At 43.2% G+C, this 23797-nt stretch overlaps 1 protein-coding gene across 7 annotated transcripts in view; it reads left to right on the forward strand.

Moving 5' to 3' along the window:
* erbb4b (erb-b2 receptor tyrosine kinase 4b) overlaps positions 1-23797 on the forward strand; it is a 741684-nt gene that overhangs the window by 579566 nt on the left and 138321 nt on the right. For all 7 annotated transcript variants that reach the window (XM_078403687.1, XM_078403689.1, XM_078403688.1 and 4 more), the window contains exon 20: positions 3634-3819. In XM_078403687.1, coding sequence (XP_078259813.1) covers positions 3634-3819 — 186 coding nt within the window. The remainder of the gene's footprint in view (positions 1-3633; positions 3820-23797) is intronic.

The following is a 23797-nucleotide window of genomic DNA, read 5'->3' on the forward strand; positions in this document are numbered from 1 at the left end:
AGTCCTTCTTATACACAGGTACAAGATGCACACATCTACACTGATATAGACACAGACAGACACAGGCGCGCGCACACACGCACATGCACACGCACACGCTCACAAGTGCACAGAGAAACATATACATTTACTTGCTCATATATACTAGTACATACAGTATACAACACCACTAGTACATACAGTATACGACCAAGTTGGTAAACTAGGCTGGTTCCACTTGCCTGCCTGTGGGCCATATTCTGCATGTCATTCCTAAGCATATCTCTGCCCAAAAGTCTTTTGAAAGTCATAATTGTATCCTCCTCTATAGCTTCCTCTGGCAGTTTATTCCAGATACGAAATATCCTTTGAATGTAAAGTTGCCCCTGAGGTCCCCCTTAAATCTCTCCCATCTCACCCGAAGCCTACACCCTCTAGTTTTAGAATCTTTTTCCCAGGATAAAGACTTTAATTATGCCCTTCAGTGGTACAGAAGTCCAATCTTGCTCTCCTGCTCATAAGCATCCCACGACTGGCCAGATTTTCGAGATCACCTTCCTATCCCCTGACATCTGAGGGCCCCCTCACCGCACACAACATTCAGCAGAGCTCTCCATGGCAGTGTATAGATGTCAGCATGGAATATGGTGGGAAGGTACACTGTGAAAAGCATCATTGAATTTTGAAGCTATTTGATGTACAACAAATGATAAATCACTGATTCCAAGAAGCTCCTGTTCTTGGCACTTGCATTAATACACAAGAATGCCAACATGCACATATACACACATGCACACACAAATCCCCACACAAATATTTACATTGAAACGCTTGCGCACTTCCATATACATACCTAAACACTCCATACCTGCATAAAAGCTGCATAAAAATCCTTACACACTTAAACACATACAAAACAATCCTACACATATAAAGACTCACAGATAGACGCATCAAATAGAGTTGCATTTGAAGTGTCTATCTGTGCCACATGCACAAACATAAACACTCATGTACACACAAATGCAGTGACAGCTATATACAAATAAACATAATCTCGATATTGATGCACACTTACACCAAGAAACACGGACTAATCTTCAAACATTGCCGCACACACGAACGCTGTCACTCAGCCTCTCAAAAATGCACATCCACACTCTCAAATAACCATTTCCTAAAAATGCTTCATGGCTTCTTATTTTGCAAGAAACTGTGTGAACTCAATGATTCAATTATACTTTATTGTCATATGTACCTAGAAATTCTGCATGGCATCAGTGAAACAGCTAACCTATGCAACTCCAAACTCATTGCTGCACAGGTATGAACATCACAAATGATAACACATTCACAGCTGAGGAGTGTGCTGGGGAGAAGCTATTTAATTGTGTGAATTTGAGAGTAAATCACATTTAAACAGTTTCATAATCCTTCAGTATGTGATTTGCACATTTCATTCAGTCTTCGGATAAGAATGCAGTCAAGTGATAAGTGAAATATCAAATTATTTCTCATAAACCTCTCTTGGAAACCACGTTGATAAATCTTGTGTGAAATTATTGTGGTTTAAGCTTATTGTTTCACTGAAATTCTGGATTTGCTCTTTGGATTAAAGGGTTTTGATTTCAAAATATGGAGACATATATCAGAAAAAAAACTCCTTCTGTTTTAGTTTTGGATTAGAAACCTAGCTGATGAACAAGCACTGGGGTGAAACTCTTTGATTCGTACCTTTCAACAACAATTTGTCATTATAGAGCAAGGGAAACCAAGCTTGAAGAGAGCTCAGGTCACTGAGGGCTGGACCTAGTCCAGGGTTACAGGATTGGTGAATTGTTCACGTTTCATGAAGCTCAGCAGTAAATCAGAGAGCTTGTTTGTAGTTAGTTATCCTGAAAATCGAGCAAACCCCTCGGAAACAATGATGGGAAACAGGTGCGTTCCCAAGAGACCTTTCTTCGCTCAGGTCTGTTTTAACATTATTACTTTCAGACAGTGTATAGTGATCAGGAATACAAGGAAAAGGAGTCCAATGACATGTCGGCCCCAGTTCAGTGCTGACACTCTCAGCCCACTTCAACAGCCGGTGGGTCCCAATTCCATTCCGAAGACCCAGTAGCTGACAGTGCTGATAGAATGGCTGCAATGTCAGAAGTGCTGGTCCATGTTGATTGGTTAAAAGAAACAGGCCCTTTGGCCCACTGACTCCACACCTACCATTGATCGCACATCCACATAAGTCCTCTGTTATCCCACTTCCGCATCCACTCCCTACATGCCAGGAGCACTTTTCAGTCTAATTAACCTGCAGACACACCCATCTTTGGGATGTGGGAGGAAACCAGTGCACCCAGATGAAACCCTTGTGGTCACAGGGAGAACATGCAAACTGCATACTTACAGCACCCGCGGTCAGGATCGGATCTGGGTCTCTCTCTGGCGCCGAGAGGCAGCAGCTCTATCAACTGCAACACTGTGCCACATGTCCGTACGGTCATAGGTCACAGGAGCCGAATTAGGCCATTCGGCCCATTAAGTCAGCACAACCGTTCAATAATGGCTGATCTATTTTTCCTCTTCAACCCCATTCTCCTGCCTTCTCCCTGTAACTAATGACTCCCTTACTGATCAAGTACCTGGCAATATCCACTTTAAAAATACCCATAGACAGGCTTCACAGCTGTCGATGGCAATGAATTCCACAGATTCCACCTCATCATTCTAATGGTCAGTCCCTTTATTCTGTTTTGTCCTCTGGTCCTAAACTCTCCCACTGATTTAGTTTAGTTTAGTTTATTGTCATGTGGTACAGTGAAAAGCTTTTTGTTGCATGCTATCCCGTCAGCAGATAAACTATACTATACATGATAACAATTAAGCTGTCCGCAATATACAGAGGTTCTTCCTGAGCGAAAACATGTTATTGCACTTCCCAGGTAGACACAAAATGCTGGAGTAACTCAGCAGGACAGGCAGCATCTCTGGAGAGAAGGAATGGGTGACGTTTCGGGTCGAGATCCTTTTTCAGACTGAATACAGTTCTTTCCTAAACCCCATTCCTTCTTTCCAGAGATGCTGCCTGTCCCGCTGAGTTACTCTAGCATTTTGTGTACTACCTGGGAAGTAACATAGACAGCACTGGGGGTCAGAATCGAAGCCAGGTCTCTGTGAGGCAGCAACTCTACCAGCTACACCACTCTGCTGGTTCCACCTCTCCATTTTAGTCTTGATTCGCCTGCCAGTTTCCAGCTGTAAGGTGGGCTAGAGGTATCAGAAGAACAGTGTTCTCAGCTCCACTGGGCATGGAAATGGTCACTTACAGTGCTTAAGATTTCTGCTTTCACCCGCATTTGAGTGACATTAAACGCCCGATCTCTGCAAAGTGTAGACAGTTATCTTTGCAAAGTCAAGGTGTGCGAAATACATGAACAAGGCAAGTCATTCGTGGCTTTGTTGCCTATTTTTCCAGTTGTGGGGACTGCATCTACTCCATACCTAGACCTAGACCAAGGGGACAACCAACACTTCCATTCCTCAGCATATTAGTGCAAAGGTTGCCCATGAGTGGCAGACATTAGCCATGAGAGATGACGCAGTGATATCCTTCTGCTCAATGATTGCTGAGCCTGGCTTTGTTCTTTGTTCCCACAGGAGGCTCTGATCATGGCCAGTATGGACCATCCACACCTCGTCCGCCTCTTGGGTGTTTGTCTCAGTCCGACAATCCAACTAGTCACTCAGTTGATGCCCCATGGCTGCCTGCTGGACTACGTCCGTGAACACAAGGATAACATTGGCTCACAGCTACTTCTGAACTGGTGTGTTCAGATTGCAAAGGTAAGGCAACAATGGAATTAACTACCTCAGTGAATTGGCTATTGAGGGGGAGATGGGGAAGAATGGCACTGTGCTTATATGTTGTTTCTTGCAACCATTCCTTGTTTTAAACAGTTAACTGAGCAGGCAGGAATGAACTGATGCAAGAACAATAAAGACATGAATTACATGAACTGATTGTATTTCACATCACAGCAGCTGTTACTTATTCACGGACTTGGAGATCTCAACTGATCCTGCATGTTTCAGAACTAAGAACATTTAAGGATATCTTAACATGTCAACTGATTGTTAATAGGGATGAGATAAACTATATTTAATATCTCTTGTCACGTATTGTTGAGATAGAGAGCAAAATGTAGGACTATATAAATGCCTGTCAAATAGTACAATGTTCATATATTGTACACAAAGTGTACATTGTACGATATCTGAGAGAAAGCATAATGTGGGTATATTGTACACAGTATGAGAGAACATAGATAGACACAAAAAACTGGAGTACCAGCGGGACAGGCAGCATCTATGGAGAGAAGGAATGGGGGACGTTTCCGGTTGAAAAGTCTGGAAAAGGGTATTGATCCGAAATGTCACCAGTTCCTTTTCTCCAGAGATGCTGTCTGTTCCACTGCATTGCTCCGGTTTTTTGTGTCTATCTTCGGTTTAAACCAGGATCTGCAGTTCCTTCCTGCATATTACAGTTCCCTTCCCTGGAGATGAGCCCTGACATGAGAGAAGATAGGGTGAATACATTAGATAATGTCAGGGAGGGGCAGGATATGAGTATGTTGCACAAAATCTCAGAGAGAGCATGACATTGTACATAATGCATTTATTTTAGAGAGGGAATATTATGTTATGTCTGAAAGAAGCAGGGTGTGTTTAGTTTAGTTTAGTTAGTTTAGTTTAGTTAGTTTATTGTCATATGTACCAAGGTACAGTGGCAAGTTTTTGTTGCGTGCTGACCAGTCAGCAGAAAGGTAATACATGATTACAATCGAGCCATCCACAGTGTACAGATACACGATAAAGGGAATAACGTGAATGACGTTTAGTGCAAGGTAAAGTCCAGTATAGTCTGATCAAAGATAGTGCAAAGGTCTCCAATGAGGTACATAGTAGCTCAGGACTGCTCTTCAGTTGTTTCTAAGATGATTCACTTGCCTAATAATAGCTGGGAAGAAACTGTCCCTAAATCTTGAGGTGTGCGTTTTAATACTTCTATACCTTTTGCCCGATGGGAGAGGGGAGAATCGGGAGTGGCCAGGGTGCAACTTGTCTTTGATTATGCTGGTGGCCTTGCCGAGGCAGCATGAGGTGTAAATGGAGTCAATGGAAGGGAGGTTGGTGTGTACATTATAGAGTGTCTGGGAGTGGGTAGCAGCTGTGAACATTATGTCAGAGGGAATAATGTGGGTATATTAAACACATTCCGGCAGAGAGCAGGATGTGGGTAAATTGCACACTGTAATAAAGAACAAGGTATGTGTATGTTAACTACTGAGACAGAGCAAGACATGAGTATATAAAACACTAGTATTTTCTGTCGGTTGTCAAGCCTTCCGAAGGTGTGGTTATATCGAAGAGTCAGCACACGGAGCAGTGATATTAACAGATTAGCACAGGGAGTTGTGAAGTAAAATAGTTAATACTAGGGCAGGTGAAATTAAGTTATTGCAGCGATTGGTGACTTTGAATAGTCAGTATGGGTAGCAGTCATGTTGATGAGTTAATACAAGGAGCTGTGATTCTCCTTTTACCAGACAATATCTGTAGTGGATTTTCAGAGGATAAATTGAGGAAATAATAGCTGTGCTCATAGTTCTATCAAAAAAAATTCTGGTATCATGAAGCTCTATTCATAGATTATGTTAAATAAGAGATTAATAAAGCAGTACTTGGAACAAAACTGCAACAGTGAATTGGGTAAATAGAATTAATTACTATTGATAGGACGATGAGCACAATTTATACTGAGTTGTTACTTATCATAAAGATCCCAGACTGAATCCAACAATAACGTTGCCATTTTTAGTTAGTTGGATGCTGATCACTAAAATACAAGTACTGTTGCTTATTCAGCAGAAAATAATTTTCTGCCAAATGATTGCTTACTCAATCACTTTCAGTGTTTATTCTGCCCAGTGGTATGTCATGGATGCCACCGTTCCTTCTGGGTGAATCAGTGGAAACAACTTCTAGAGGACAACCAACCCAGCAATAAAGCGAGGCATTGAATGATTGATAATATTTGTGAAACTAAGTTGTTTGAAGCCCTGTTCCTGGCTACAGTAAAAGAGTTCAAGGTGATTCTTTTCCTTGCAGCCCTTGTCTAGTTAGGAGCAGAGTACTTCATCATAGACTTACTGGACAGAGGTTTTGTCTAATGGTAGCAATTTATCAAGTCTACATGCTCCAGGCATCATGAAACATCCACAGTAACAGAAGCATGTTAGACAATTAGTTCCAGGCAAACTATATAGATAGGTTTAAGGTGACGTGTGCGATTGAATGAAAATGATGGCACTGCTTGGATTGGATATGATGGCTGGATAAGTGGGACTCTGCTCTATTTTTCTGTGTGTGACTTATTTGGTATAAATCACTGCAATTTTGAAGAGGCACAATGCCTAATTAGTATAATATATCTTAAAAAACACCCAGCTTGTTGCACCAATCTACAGTCACATCATTTCCAGAACAACTCAGCTTTTTCCCCAGGACTTTACCAGGGTCCATGCTTGCATTTGGTTCACCAAGAGCTATGGAAAACTACCAAGAGGTAGAATCTTCAATGCTTCCTCACGAAGATATCACAAGGAGATTGACACTCTTGCGCACTGCTGTACTCCTTTTAAATTTCTTGGTTACACAATTTATTGCATATTGTAGGCAATTCTCTTTGACACAAAGTCCCACACAAGAGATTAACGTGCAAAACTAGAGCACATGGTATTGGGGTAGGGTATTGACATGGATAGAGAGACGGTTGGTAGACAGGAAGCAGAGAGTAGGAATTAACGGGACCTTTTTAGAATGCTCGGGGCTGGGACCCCAGTTGATTACAATATATATTTACAATTTAGACAAGGGAATTAAATGTAACATCTCTAAGTTTGCAGATGACACAAAGCTGGGTGGCAGTGTGAGCTGCGAGGAGGATGCTATGAGGCTGCAGGGTGACTTGGATAGGTTTGGTGAGTGGGCAGAAGCATGGCAGATGCAGTATAATGTGGATAAATGTGAGGCTATCCACTTTGGTGGCAAGAACAGGAAGGCAGATTATTATCTGAATGGTGTCATATTAGGAGAAGGGGAGGTGCAACGAGACCTGGGTGTGCTTGTACATCAGTCACTGAAAGTAAGCATGCAGGTACAGCAAGCAGTGAAGAAAGCTAATGGCATGTTGGCCTTCACTGCGAGAGGATTTGAGTTTAGGAACACGGAGATCCTACTTCAGTTGTACAGGGCCCTGGTGATACCGCACCTGGAGTATTGTGTGCAATTTTGGTCTCCTAATTTGAGGAAGGACATTATTGCTATTGAGGGAGTGCAGAGTAGGTTCACCAGGTTAATTCCCGGGATGGCTGGACTGACATATGATGAAAGAATGGGTCGACTGGACTTGTATTTGCTGGAATTTAGAAGGATGAGAGAGGATCTTATTGAAACATATAAAATTATTAGAGGATTGGACAGGTAGATGCAGGAAAAATGTTCCCAATGTTGGGGGAGTCCAGAACCAGGTGTCACAGTTTAAGAATAAGGGGTAGGCCATTTAGGACTGAGATGAGGAAAAACTTTTTCACCCAGAGAGTTGTGAATCTGTGGAATTCTCTGACACAGAAGGCAGTGGAGGCCAATTCGTTGGATGTTTTCAAGAGAGAGTTAGATTTATCTCTTAGGGCTAAGGGAATCAAGGAACACGGGGATAAAGCTGGAATGGGGTACTGATTTTGGATGATCAGCCATGATCATATTGAATGGTGGTGCTGGCTTGAATGGCTGAATGGCCTACTCCTGCACCCATTTTCTATGTTTCTATGAGACTCTGTACCTAAACCGAAAGGTCAACTTTTGGGTCAATATTTAGTGACATAGGTTAGACAAAAAAATATTCTAGTTCAAAGGAGACAAATTTGACCAAGTTGCTCAATCTTCATCACAGTGGGAGTAGAACTTCCCATGTCGGGCAAATCACATCCCCACAACATCACAGAGAACCGAATGATCACGTTTGCTCAGATCTCTCATCTCTCGGGACAGAGGATTGCAGGCTCAAGCTCTACTCCAAGGTCTCACAAACAAAATTTTCCAAATTACAAAATATTTCACATGGGCTAAACAGCCTCTGAATCCAACTATTCCATGCCAGCAAGTGCGCAAAGTCTACGTTGGTGCACCATTGATTTTCAAATGGACTGTCAGGGTGGACAATAAGTAACCGTTGCTGATCGGAGAGACTAGATTGAGGGATCACAGTCTCGGGGTGACAGGACAGAAATTTAAGACTGGGGTGAGAGAAAATGGCTTCATTCAGGATCCTGTTGATCTGAAAATCTTTGCTCCAGCGGATCTGATCTTCAGTTGTAAACTGACTGAGATTGATGGATCTTTGGACACCAGAATCCAGTGAGGATGTGAAAAGGTTCAGCCAGCACATTGAACTTTGGGGCAGGCTCAAGCAGTCATATGGCCTAATTCTGAGTTTAGTTTAGTTTAGTTTAGTTTAGAGTTGCAGAGTGGATAAAGGCCCTTCGGCCCACCGACACAGTGCCTCCTAGCGATCACCCATGCACTAGTACTATCCTACACACAAGAGATAGTGTACAGATGGCAATTGACCTCCAAACCTGCACAAATCTTTGGGATGTGGGAGGAAACCGGAGCACCTGAAGAAAATCCACGCAGTCATAGGGAGACCACCCAAACTCTGTACAGACAGCCCCCTTTGTCAGGATCGAACCTGGGTCTCTGGCTCTGTAAGGCAGCAACTCTACCACTGTGCCACTGCATCTTAAACTTTTACCTTATATTCTCCATGACATAATTTGCATAATTGCAGCCCACCAATTTCTCTTCCTTCTAACAATAGGCATAGTTACAAGTTTTTATACACCAGCCACTTATCCAGCTTGAATTTTGTCAATGCCACCTCTTTTTGCATAATTATTTTTATCGATACCTCTATGTCTTCCACTAATAAATATAAGAATGTAAGAAATATAAGCAGGAAGTAGGCCATTTGGTTCTTCAAGCCTACTCTACCATTCATCAAGATGATGGTTCATCTTCCATCTCAGCTGGGAGCACTATCCCTTATCTTAGCAATCTCTTCAGAACGATCACCTACTGCTTTCTGTTTTCAATGAACACAATAGCAGAGCATCCACAACCGTCTGGTATGGAGAATTTCAAATGTTGTCTGCCCAGGAAATTTCTTCTCATCTTAGTCGAAACAGAATAACCCTTATTCCCAAATTGGTCTGGACTGCTCAGTGGGAAGAAACATCCTCTCTGCATCTCACCTATCAAATGCCTGAAGAATTTTGTACATTTTGCTGCTTCTAAATTTTCTAAAATAATTTATCCACTGCGCGTGTGTGTGTGTGTATGCGTGTACATGTGTGTATTTGTAGTTTCCAGTTTATCCAAACTCTCCTCATACAGCAAATCCACCATCCCTGGGGAACTTCCATCATTATTTATAAAAACGGTGCTAAAATGCTTATTTGAAATATCTCCTTTATCTTCATCTCCGTCTCTTCATCTTCCTGCTTTGATGAAGTGATAATGTTCCTTTAGTAATCCACATAAAATATACATCTGAGGACACAGAGCAGGGAAGGGTCCTGAAGGTTATTGTTTGCAAAATACCCATCTGTTGCAAGCCCATGGTAAAATAAATTAGGCTGTGGAATTCATGTAAAAAGTTGAGGACAAACAAGCAATACAATGGCTAGATCAGACAAGTGGATATCTGAAATACAAAGAGCAATTTGTGCCGCACAGATTAGAGAAGTTCAGACCTGAATCATGCAAACTTTCCTGTTCTTTGCTGTTCAGCCAGGCAGAGAAGTTTCGTATATTCTTCATTCAATAAATTAAAAGGTGGATGGATTAATGTTTAAACAATGATGGAGAGAGAGATTTTGTACAAATGATTACTTATTAAAGATAGGGATGGAAGAAATGGAGGGAATGTGGGGGCTTATTTATATATTTTTACAGTTATTGTCTAGAGTAGATCAATGAAAGTTGGGCTAAACAACAGCTGAATGTGGGGGATTGAGGTGCAGTGTTTGCGGGAACTGTGGACTCCTGCCTCTCAATTGGTTTCAGAGGCGAGAGCGAGAGAGAGCGAGCAAGAGAGAGCGAGAGAGAGCGAGAGAGAGCGAGAGAGAGCGAGAGAGAGTGAGAGAGCGAGAGAGCGAGAGAGAGCGAGAGAGAGCGAGAGAGAGATCGAGAGCGAGATCGAGAGCGAGATCGAGAGAGAGATGTTTTACGGCTTGAGGCATTTTCTAGAATTTTGGCAGGATTTTCCACAGCGGGGTAGATGAGAGGATTTGCCTGTGGAGCTAAACCACACCGTGGATACAAGGTAGACACAAAATGCTGGGGTAACTCTGGAGAAGGAATGGTTGACGTTTCGGGCCAAGAGCCTTCTTTAGACTGACAGTCTCCCGAGGTGCTGCCTGTCCTGCTGAGTTACTCCAGCATTTTGTGTCTACCTTTGATTTAAACCAGCATCTGGAGTTCTTTCCTGCACGCCAAGTGGATACAATGTGGCCGAGGGCACAGCAGACTCTAAATATAAAATATGTTTTGCTTGCCCATTTTCTCTTCTGACCATCTTTGTTGAAAGGATCTTCTTTTTTGGGACAGTTTTTCAACGATCCTCTACATTTTGTCCACTGGGTATCTTTGCTTTGTGGAAGAACATGCTTTATATAGCACCTATCTTTGAACGTGCCTTAGTGATTAATAGCAAGTGAATCAATGGTTGATAAATAGTCCCTGATGTTCTACAATTAAATTCACAGCAAGTTCTTACACAAGATAAGTGACAAGTTAACTTGCTTTTAGTGGTGATGGCTAAGTGGCAATTATTCTTAACACTCCCAGAACTCTGGCTGCAGGGCCGGCAGTTCAAATCTCAATCGCCTCCAGAAGAGGAAAGAACTTGCTTTAATTGTAGTCCCAAACCACCATGCATCCAAATCTGCCGCTTACAAAGCAGGCACCACATTGCTTTGTGAGCAGCAAGATCCCATGTTCAGCAGCAGGCTTATGGTGATAATGTACTTTACTGATGTTGATTTATAGATAGGCAATGGCCTGACCACCTGGGGACCACCCAGCTCTTTTTCAGAAGCATTATACATTTCCCACATTTTCACAGAAGGTGGCTATTTTGGCCCATTGGGTCAATGCCAATTTACAGGGCAATCCCATTCCCCACTAACTTTCCCTACAACCTGAGTTTTCTATCACCTAGAGGGGCAGAAGGCCTTGATTTGATACTTTATCTCATCTGGAAAATGGCAAGAGTCATGCCTGGTCTAGTCTCTTGGCCTTTTTTCATTGATTTTTCAATATGTGGGCACTGGCAGACTGGCCTGAGTTTATTGCTCGTGAACAGTTGGGCTTATTGACCATCTTAAAATCAATCCATGGGTTGGTCATTCCTAGGCCAGACGAGGTAAGGATGGTGAATATTCCTCCAAAGGAGGCCATTAGTGAACCAGATGATTTTTTATAATGAGGTGATAGTTCTGTAGTTATCACAACTTGATTAGTGCCACATTACAAATCGGAACTTAAATCCCACAGCTGGCATGGAGGTACCTGAACCCGAATGTTCCTTAAGGGACTGCGCAGTGGCACAGCTAGTAGAGCCGCTGCCTCACTCCAGCCACCAGCGGCTCTACCAGCTGTGCCACTGTGCGGTCCCTGCCAGAGATGTGGGTTCGATCCTGTCCTCGGGTGCAGTCTGTGTGGAGTTTGCAAGTCCTCCTTGTGTCTGCGTGGCTTTCCTCCGGGTGCTCCCGTTTCCTCCCTTATCCCAAAGTCGTGCATGTTATTAGATTAATTTGTCTCTGCAAATTGTCCCCAGACTGTAGGGAATGGATAAGAAAGTGCAATAGCATAGAAATAGTATGAACGGGTGATTGATGGTCGGCATGGACTCGTTGGGCCAAAGGCCCTGTTTCCATGCTGTATCTCTAAACTAAACTACTGGAAAACTAATCTGAGTAGTGAAATAAATGCAGAAAATGTTGGGAACACTCAGCAGGTCAGGCAGCATCTGTAAAGAGAGAAAGAATGAATATATCAGGTCTTTTGTCAAGTGCAAGGACCTGAAATGTAAACTGTTTTAGATCAAATGTTGCCCGATCTGCTCAGTGTTTCCAGCAGCCTATATTTCTATTTCAGATGTCAAGCATCTGCAGTTATTTTAGATTTTCTGTTACTGGTAATTAAATCACCACACCATAGACACACTGGACCCCACAAACCTCTGACCATCCGGCCGGCACTCTTCTTGGTCTCATGAACCTCATGAGAGTTGCAGAGTTCTGGTCCTTGTTTGTTCATGACCTCCCACTAATTGTCATTCTGCTATTTGAAATAGCAACATCCCAGCTGCCAAGCAGTGAAACCAGAACTCATCTCAATATAAATAGAGTCATGTACTTTCCAGGCACCCTTATAAATAATTTAGCTGGCAAAGAAATTAATTAGTGAACGATGTAATTGCAAATCACAAGGCAAGTTGGATTTCTTCCGCAAAACAAAGTGAGAAATGGAAGGGAACTGTGCTGTTTCCTGCTAATTAATCCGGACACGCGGCTCCCCCCAGAAAGATGAAGTCGTTCTCTGCATGACCCTGCCACAAAAAGCCTCAACTGAGAAACCAAAGATCTCGAGCTTGGCAACCCACAGGCACGCGATGTAGATCGGCCTATAGAGTCATAGAGTCATAGAGTGTGGAAACAGGCCCTCTGCCCAACTTGCCTGCACCGACCAACATATCCCATCTACAATAGTCCCACTTGCCTGCGTTTGGACTATATCCCTCTAAACCTGATCTATCCATGTACTTGTCTAATTGCTTCTTAAACATTGTGATAGTCCCTGACTCAACTACCTCTTCCGGCAGCTTGTTCCATACACCCACCACCCTTTGTGTGAAAATGGTACCCCTCAGATTCCTGTAAAATCTTCCCCCCTTCACCTTAAACATATGTTCCCTGGTCCTCGATTCCCCACTCTGGGCAAGAGACTCTGAGTCCACCCGATCTATTCCTCTTATGATTTTATGCACCTCTATAAGATCACCCTGATCCTCAGCCACACCAGGGAATAGAGTCCCAGCCTGCTCAACCTCTTCGTATAGCTAAGACCCTTGAGTCCTGGCAACATTCTTGTAAATCTTCTCTACACCCTTTCCAACTTTACAGGGGCTAATTAACGGTCCAATCCACATATTTCGGCATGTGGAAGGAAACTGGAGCACGTGGAGGAAACATGATAACTGTGCCTCTCCCAAAGAAATTTGGACTTGTTCTAAATTGAAGATTGGCCATGATATTAAGGAAAGGCAACAGACTGTGAATGTGAGAGAGAGAGAGAGAGAGAGAGAGAGAGAGAGAGAGAGAGAGAGAGAGAGAGAGAGAGAGAGAGAGAGAGAGAGAGAGAGAGAGAGAGAGAGAGAGAGAGAGAGAGAGAGTGAGAGAGGGACAGAGAGGGAGGGGAGGGGTAGGGGGAGGGAGCGGGTGAGGGGAAGAAGGGAAAAGGGGAGGGAGAAAGGCAGGAAGGAGGAGAGAGAAGGGAGAGTGAGTGGCAGGGAGGGAGAGAGAGAAAGAGAGGGGGAGAGGGAGGGAGGGATGGAGGGAGGGTTAGAGAGAGAGTTAGAGGGAGGTCACCAGTGCACTATGCCTCAATTTAAAATATCCCTCCCCTCTTGTGACCACAATTCTCACTATTCTCACTGCGCCCACCCTTCTGATGTTCAAGGCCCTGATAAACCCCATAATTATACTCTGTGACCCACATCACCACCCCACTTCACCCAGTCTCCCCATCACAACCCTCTGACCGCAATACACAGTTTGCATTGTAGACATGCAACTTCCTGATATTTCAACAACCTTCCAGTTGCATTTCCAGGTGTGTGGTTTGTATTAGTATTGTTATTGGTATTGGTATTAGTTTATTACTGTCACCTACACCAAGATACAGTGAAAAAGCTTGTGTTTGCATGCTAACCAATCAAATTAGCAAATGCTATACATGAATGCAAACAAACCATGCACAAATACGATACGAGATACAAGGAACTGCAGATGCAGGTTTATAAAAAAGGAAATAAAGTACTAGAGTAACTCAGCTGATCAGACAGTATCTCTGGAGAACATGGATAGGCGACGTTTTGGGTCAGGACCCTTCATCAGACTAGCCAGTCCGAGTTAGAGTTAGTCCACCTTTGTGTCTATTATCATAAATACAACAGATAGAGCGAAGAGAGAAATACCAGAGTGCAGAATATAGATTTTCAGCATTGTGGCGTAACAGTTCCAGAGAAAAAAATCAAATGTCCAATGAGGTAGGTTGGAAGATCGGGATTTTACCCTAGATAATGGAAGGACCATTCAAAAGGCTGATAATAGAGGGGAAGAAGCTGTTCCCGAATCTGGTGGGTACATGCTTTTGACCTTTTGTATCTTCTGCCTGACAGAAGCAGGAAGAGGGAATGGCTGGGGTGAGAGAGGTTCATGATTCTGTTTGCTGCTTACCCGAGAGATCATGAAGTATAGATTGAGACAATGGTGGGGAATCATTACCAATAATTCTGTTACTCATAAAACTTCCGTAGGTTGTTGCATATATGGGTCTGCAATAATTCAGTGTGGCTGTTGCATAAGTATCACATGTTAATGTATTTTTCCAAGTAATTCATGCACGCATTTTGGACATTTCAAGCCTAACTGCAAAGTATTAAATGCCTTACAGAATTCAAGTGAAATCAGTGTATTTAAATTCATTTTATGGAAATAAATTTTCCAATATATTCACTCAACTTTACTGATTTACAAATTGCCACTTTTGCAGAGATTTAAGTGACAGGAGCTTTAAACCGCTGTTTGCTTACTGACAGTTTAAGTACTGTACAGTGAACATCTCTATCAATTTTACTTACAACATAGCTGTACCGCTATTAATGCCCTTACAAACCTCCCTGTCGCGTGTCCCTTGAAAGTATGTACCATCCAAGGATCTAAGAAGATCACCCAAGCCATGTGATCAAAGTCCAGTGGCCACAATAAGTTGTGCCTAAGGGTAAATCTTCATCGCAGTATGGATGATCATCAGGCTGTGGGTCCACATGACCAAAGAGACTTGAAGTTTGCTATACCCCAGGATATAAATCAATTACAGATATGGGCGGAGAATGGAGCTTAATCCAAGCGAGTGTGGGGTATTGCATGTGGAAGGTTAAATATAAGGAGAAAATACACAGTTAATAGCAGGACCCTGAACAGCATCGATACACAAAGTCATCTTGGGGGTGAGGTCATCACCAGATAGATAGAATAGTCTGGCCTCTCTCCACTGGCTCCCAGTACAGTACAGAATCAACTTCAAGCTCCTCCTATTCGCATACAAAGCCCTAAACGGGCTTCCCCCCCCCCCCCCCCCCCACTCCCCCATATCAAAAATCTAACCCACCACTCTATCTCCAGATCCCTCAGGTCGGCCGACTTGGGGCTACTGACTATCCCGCGGTCTAGGCTTAAGCTCAGGGGTGACCGCGCTTTTGTGGTTGCAGCACCTAGACTGTGGAACAGCATCCCTCTCCCCATCAGAACTGCCCCCTCCATCGACTCCTTTAAGTCCAGGCTCAAAACCTGTTTCTACTCCCTAGCATTTGAGGCCCTCTGAGGGGGTGCTGTGAACTGTTTATGTATGTGTTGTTATGTTTGTGTGTCATTGTATGTTCTTTTTTAGTACCTGCACTGATGTACAGCACTTTAGTCAACGTGGGTTGTTTTTAAATGTGCTATACAAATAAAATTGACTTGACTTGACTTGACTAAAGAAGACATATGCTATGCTTGCCTTCATCGTTTGGGGCATTGAGTATCAGAGCCAGGTAGATATGTTGCAGCTTTAGTTAGGCAGCAGTTAGTTTTGGTTACCATATTAATGTAAGGATATGGAAGCTTTTTAGAGGCAGCAGATGGAGGTTTACCAGAATGCTGCCTGGATGAGGGAATGTTAACCAAGGAGAGATTGGACAAACTTGAATTGCTTCTATGGAGTGCCGGAGATCAAGAGGAGACCTGATAGAGGTGTGTAAAATTATGAGAGGCAGTCAAAACCTTCTTCCCAGGGTGGAAATGTCAAAGACTAGAAGGCATAACTTTAAGGTGAGAGAGGCAAAGTTTAAAAGAGATGTGCGGAGCAGGTGTTTTACACAGAGAGTGGTTGGTACCTGGAATGCACTGCCAAGGATCCAGGTGGAGGCAGATGTGATAATGGTGTTTAACAGGTCTTTAGATAGGCACATAAGTTTGCTGGGAATGGCGGGATATGGATCATGTGTGGGCAGATGAGGTTAGTCTATCTTGGCATTATGTTCGGCACAGACATTGTAGGCTGAAGAGCTATTCTTTGTTCTATAAAATTATGAGAAACATAGATAAGTTACACCGTCAAAATCCTTTTCATAGATGGAAGTATTAAATACTTGAGGGTGTAGCTTTAAGATGAAAAGAGGAAAGTTTAAAGGAGATGTAATCAGCATGTTTTTCACACAGAGAATGGTAGGTGCCTGGAACATGCTGCCGAGGGTGGTGATGGTAGCAGATACAAGAGGGACCTTTAAGAGGCTTTTAGGCACAGGGATATGCAGGAAATGAAGGCATATAGAACATGTGCAGGCAATTAGTGTCATTTGGCATCTTGTTCAGCTTAGACATTGTGTGCTGAAAGATCTGTTCTTGCACAGTTCTGTGAACTTAAATAAAAACAGAAAATGTTGGAAATGCTTGACAAGTCAGGCCACATCTGTGGGAATAAAAACAGTTAACATTTCATATATTCAAAAGTCATAGGAGCAGAATTAGGCCATTCAGCCCCCATTGATTCTACTCCGCCATTCAATCATGGCCGATCCATGTTTCCCTCTCAACCTCATACTCCTCCCTTCTCCCCATAACCTTTGACACCTTTACTAATCAAGAACCTGTCAATCTCACTTTTAAAAAACCCTGGACTCTCCCACTAGTAGAAATATCCTCTCTATATCTACTCTATCCAGTCCTTTCATTTTTCAGTAGGCTTCAATGAGATCTCCCCTCATCCTTCTAAACCCCAGCAAGTACAGGCCCAGAACCATCAAAACCTCATCATCCATTAACCCAATCATCCCTAGGATCATTCTCGTAAACCTCCTCTGGACCCTCTCCAACGCCATCACACCCCTCCTTAGATATAGATCGAAAACTGCTCACAATCCACCAAATGCAGTCTGCTCAGTGCCTTACATTACATCCCTGCTTTTATATTCTAGTCCTCTAAAAATGAATGCTAACGTTGCATTTGCCTTCCTTTCTACCAATTCAACTTGCAAATTAAGTTTTAGGGAATCCTACTCCAGCTTTCCTAAGTCCCTTTGCACCTCCGATTTCTGAATCCTCTCCCCTTTGGGAAGTATTCTACGCCTTTGATCCTACTACCGAAGTGCATGACCACACACCGCTAATCTCGCTGAGTCCATGCCCCTCCCAATCCCTCCAATTTTCTCCAGCCTTACAAACCCTGCGCCTCTCCCAATTTGACTGCTTGTTGTGCCTCAGACCATCTCCTTACCCTTGCTAACAATAGCTGTTTTGACACCAAGTTCTACAATTCTCACCTGAAATCTGTTCATCTAAGAAGTGCTCAGGTTGTGGAAGTTCCTGCAGATTTTCCCCTCCACCTTCTCCTTACTCTGCTCAACAGAGTACTCCACTGCCACAACTGGGCAATGAATTCCATCCTCAGGCAGCCGTTCAACTCCTTATTCAAAGTACCTTTCATTTGGCTTTTCCAATCTGTAGCAAACAGCTTTCCTCTCTTCCAATTTCAGGTCATCCATGATCCTGGTGCTCTCCTCTCACACAAACATCTGTCCATTGAGTTTTATTCTTCCTTTCTTCATCTCTCCCAGTCCCGCTTCCAACCTGGTTCCATCTGAACATCATCACCTCCCCATCTGACTCTATCTATCACCTAGCAACCTCTGACCGTACCACTTCCCCCACCTGGTTCCATCCACTCATCAACCTCTTCCCATCTGGTTCTGTTTATCATCTATCAACCCCTATCCCTCTGTGCTGCTATAAGCTGGCAATCTTCCCTGTTCCTTCACAGTCCTAATGTAGGGTCTTGATCTAAAACATCGACTTACACCTTTTGACAGCTGAGTTTTTTTTGTGCCTGTCCTGTCAACATTGCGCGTAATTGTGTCACAAAATATCAATATATTTTTCCGGAGAAAGTATTCCCAGTAAACATGTTCTATCTCCTTTAAGTCATTCCACAATGCTCCATGACTGAGTTCTGACCAGAGTGGCTTAATATCAACTTTTGTTTGACATTATCTTCTGCAATTTGCTTGGTTCTACACTTATACTTGCCATGTAAATGCAAGTTCTTGTCTTGCTAGTTCACTGCAAAAGGTGGAATTTACTGGCTTAATGAATTTCTCCACAGGTGAATTAAAACAAGAAAAGTCAGGACAGGCTGCACTGAAGGAAGATGCAGTTGGCATCGCTCAAAAGCAAACTGTTCCATTTGACAGATACCAGAGCCTATTCCCTTTTATTCAAGCACAACCATGGCAACAGTAATTTAATGGATTAGAGGAAAGGAAGTGTGAGGCATATTTTGACATGTCATTTTTCTAGTATTTCCATTATTATATCACTTCCACTTGTTTTCCAGTCTGCACTTTGTTCAACATGTTCTTACTGCATGCTACTGACAAAAGCAGGATTTTTTTACCTCGAGATATCAAGTCATTTTTAACTAGCAATTTTAAATGTCTTCATTGTGTCAGGATACTTGTGCAAAGATGAGATATATCCAGAATACAGCCACACGATCTGTTTGATGGGAATAATATATTCTGACATGCAAATTTACTTAATCATTGATACCACATAACAACATTTCATACAATGCTCAAAGCCCAGACACAAGAAGAAAGATGCTCTGCGATGATTGGAAAAGCTATTTAAGCTAAAGGCACTCTAAATGTGAATGCGGAGGAGAACACTGGTTAAGGACAGAGTCCATAAGGTTGAGGTTTAGAAGCAAAGCAATTCCTGCCAAGTTACAAGGGTTTACTGTACGCCAGCAAGTAAAAAAGAGGAAGGTGGAGGATCGAATCCTCAGCGACTTGCTCACTGTTGACGGACAATGTTAAAAGGAAGAGGAATTTCTAAAATATGTTAAGAACGTCCTAGATATGAATGCTTTCAGCCCAATGTACAAGGGGGCTTTACAGGATCTGGTTATGGGGATTGTGCTGAGCCAAAGGCCATATGAATGAATGAATGAATGAATGTTTATTGGCCAAGTATGCATATACAAGGAATGTGCCTTGGTGCTCCGCTCACAAATGACAACACAAACATACAGTTAACAATTAAGAATAAAGCTTAAACACATCAAAACAATAAGGATACACCATTACGTCTAAACATGTGGGTGAAAATAAACCAGAACAAAAAAGAGACTACAGACTTTGGTTATTGAGTAGAACTATTACTCGTGGAAAAAAAGCTGTTTTTATGTCTGGCTGTGGCTGCTTTGACAGTCCGGAGTCGCCTTCCAGAGGGAAGTGCTTCAAAGAGTTTGTGGCCAGGGTGAGAGGGGTCAGAGATGATCTTGCCCGCTCGCTTCCTGGCCCTTGCAGTTCGTCAATGGGGGGGAAGGTTGCACCCAACAACCTTCTCAGCTGATCGAACAATCCGTTGCAGCCTCCGGATGTCATGCTTGGTGGCTGAGCCAAACCAGATCATGATGGAGAAGGTGAGGACGGACTCAATGATAGCAGTATAGAATTGGACCATCATTGCCTGTGGCAGATTGTGTTTCCTCAGTTGCCGCAGGAAGTACATCCTCTGTTGGACCTTTTTGACTGTGGAGTCGATGGTGGCCCCCCATTTAAGGCCCCTGGAGATGATGGTTCTAAGGAACAAATGACTCCACAGATGTGACTATGGTGTTGTTGATGGTCATTCCATGATCATTATATCATGAGGAAGGGCAATTGATGGACTGGTGAATTGTAGAGATAGCTGCAATGGGATTTGACAAAGATAAATGACAAAATCATAAGAAATAGTATCAGAGAGCAACTAGACAGCCCCAGGTGCCTGCTCTGCTCTGCAATAAGATCATGGCTGATCTTTTATCTCAGCCCCATTTTTACGCACTGAGCACATATACCTTAATTAATTTGGTAACCAAAACAATCTATTAATCTTGTAATTTCTGTGCGTTTGAGCGTCATTGGGGAAAGAGTTTCAAAGATTTACTTTTCCTGAGTGAAGAGATTTCTTCTCATCTCCATCCAGAGTTGCTGATGCCTTATTTTGAGACTATGACCACTGGTTGAGGTGTCCCCTTGAAGGGGAAACACCGTCCTGTTGTAGCTTTCAATGAGATCACATCTTACTTGTCTACAATGCACTGGGTGGCACAGTGGTGTAGTTAACTGCATTGCCACCTCACAGCTCCAGTGACTAGGTTTCAATGCTGACCGTTGGTGCTCCTGTGTAGAACGTGCATGTTCTTCCAGTGACTGCATGGGATTCCCCCTGCTGCTCCGTTTTCCTTCCACATCCGAAAGACATCTGGTTCGGTAGGTTAATTGGCTGCTCTAAAATGTCACTTGTGTATAGGTGAATGGTGGAGTCTAGGGGGAGATTAATGAAAGGAAAATTATGTATGACAAATGCATTATAATTTCTAGTAGAATTTGGGAACATTTTTCCTGCATCTAGCTTGTCCAGTCCTTTTATAATTTTATATGTCTCTATAAGATCCCCTCTCATCCTTCTAAACTCCAGTTAATACAAGCCTAGTCTTTTCAATCTTTCCTCATAGGACAGTCCCGCCATCCCAGGGATCAATCTCGTGAACCTACACTGCACTGCCTCAATTACAAGGATGTCCTTCCTCAAATTAGGAGACCAAAACTGTACACAATTCTCCAGATGTGGTCTTACCAGGGCCCTATACAACTGCAGAAGAACCTCTTTACCCCTATACTGAAATCCTCTCATTATGAAGGCTAACATGCCATTAGCTTTCTTCACTGCCTGCTGTACCTGCACGCCAACTTTCAGTGACTGGTGTACAAGGACACCCAAGTCTCACTGCACTTCCCCCTTACCTAACCTGACACCATTGAGATAATAATCTGCCTCCTTGTTTTTGCCGCCAAAGTGGATAACCTCACATTTATCTACATTATACTGCATCTGCCATGCATCTGCCCACTCACTCAACCTGTCCAGGTCACCCTGCAATTTCCTAACATCATCTTCACAGTTCACACTGCCATCCAGCTTTGTGTCATCTGCAAACTTGCTAGTGTTACTCCTAATTCCTTCATCCAAATCATTAATATATATGGTAAATAGTTGCGGCCCCAACACCGAGCTTTGCGGCACTCCACTCGCCACTGCCTGCCATTCTGAAAAGGACACGTTTGCTCCTACTCTTTGCTTCCTGTCTGCCAACTAATTCTCTATCCATGTCAACACCCTACCTCCAATACCATGTACTCTAATTTTACTCACCAACCTCCTGTGTGGGACCTTATCAGCTTTCTGAAAGTCTAGATACACTACATCCACTGACTCCCCTTCATCCATTTTACTTATCACATCCTCAAAAAATTCCAGAAGATTAGTCAAGCATGATTTCCCTTTCATAAATCCATGCTGACTTGGACTTATCCTTTTACTGCTATCCAAATGCACCGTTATTACCTCTTTAATAATTGACTCCAGCATCTTCCCCACAACCGATGTCAGGCTAACTGGTCTGTAATTCCCTGTTTTCTCTCTCGCTCCTTTCTTGAAAAGTGGGATAACATTAGCTATCCTCCAATCCACAGCAACTGATCCTGAATCTATTGAAAATTGGAAAATGATCACCAATGCGTCCATCTCCCTGAGTACCCTGGGATGCAGACCATCAGGCCCTAGGGATTTATCAACCTTCAGTCCCATCAGTCTACCCAGTACTATTTCTCGCCTAATGCAAATTTCTTTCAGTTCCTCTATCCCCCTAGATCCTCTGTCCTCTAGTACATCTGGGAGATTGTTTGTGTTTTCCTTAGTGAAGACAGATCCGAAGTACCTGTTCAACTCTTCTGCCATTGCCTTGTTACCCATAATAATTTCACCCGTGTCTGCCTTCAAGGGACCTACATTTGTCTTTGCTAATCTTTTTCTCTTAACATATCTAAAGAAGCTTTTATTGTCCTCCTTTATATTCTTGGCCAGCTTCCCCTCGTACTTCATCTTTTCAGCCCTTATTGCCCATATTGTTACCTTCTGTTGTCCTTTGAAAGTTTCCCAATCCTCTAACACAGCAAAGAGTAGTAGGAAGCCAGAGGATGTATAACACAGCAATGAGTAGCAGGAAGCCATGCATCTTTTCTTTTAGTTTTATTCTATCTCTAACTTCCCTTGTCAGCCACGGTTGCCTCCTACTCCTCTTAGAATCTTTCTTCTGCTCTGGAATGAAATGATCCTCCATCTTCCGTATTATACCCAGAAATTCCTGCCATTGCTGTTCCACCGTCATTCCTGCTAGGATCCCTTTCCAGTCGACCTTCGCCAGCTCCTCTCACATGCCTTCATAGTCCCCTTTGGTCAATTGCAACACTGACACTTCCGATTTAACCTTCTCCCTCTCAAATTGCAGATTAAAACTAATTATATTGCAACACCTGTTCCTTTACCTTCCCCCTCGACTCCATCCAAGGACCCCAACAGTCTTTTCAGGTGAGGCAAAGGTTCACTTGCACCTCCTCCAACCTCATCTACAGTATTTGCTGTCCCAGGTGTCAACTTCTGTATATCAGCGAGACCAAGCGCAGGCTCGGCGATTGTTTCGCTGAACACCTACGCTCAGTCCGTCTGAACCTACCTGATCTCCCGGTTGCTCAGCACTTTAACTCGCCCTCCCATTCCCAATCTGACCTTTCTGTCCTGGATCTCCTCCATTGTCAGAGTGAGGCCCAGCGCAAATTGGAGGAACAGCACCTCAGTGGTATGAACATTGACTTCTCTAACTTCAAATAGCCCTTGCTTTCCCTCTCACTCCATCCCCTCCCCCTTCCCAGTTCTCCAACCAGTCTTACTGTCTCCAACTACATTCTATCTCTGTCCCACCCATTCCCCTGACATCAGTCTGAAGAAGGGTCTCGACCCAAAACATCACCCATTCCTTCTCTCCAGAGATGCTGCCTGTCCCGCTGAATTACTCCAACATTTTGTGTCTCCCTTCGATTTAAACCAGCATCTGCAGTTCTTTCCTACACATTTTGTTCCCTCTAAACCTTTTCTATCCATGTATCTGTTCAACTGTACTTTAAAGATTGCTATTATATCTGTCTCATTAACTTCCTCTGGCAGCTCATTCCTTGTACTCACCGTCCTCTGTGAAAAAGTTGCCTCAGGTTTCTATTTAATCTTTCCCCTCGCATCTTAAATTTGTGCTTAATAGTTTTTGAGTCCCCTACCATGGGAAAAGACTGTGCATTCACCCTCTCTATCCCCTCATGTCATGGTTTTATACACCTCCAAAAGATCACCACTCAGCCTCCTGCATTCCAGGAAATAAAGTCCTAGCCTGCCCAACCTCCCTCTATAACTCAGGCCCTTAAGTTCTGGCAACATCC

The sequence above is a fragment of the Rhinoraja longicauda genome, chromosome 8, assembly GCF_053455715.1.
Source record: "Rhinoraja longicauda isolate Sanriku21f chromosome 8, sRhiLon1.1, whole genome shotgun sequence".
In the NCBI taxonomy this organism is placed as follows: Eukaryota; Metazoa; Chordata; class Chondrichthyes; order Rajiformes; family Arhynchobatidae; genus Rhinoraja; species Rhinoraja longicauda.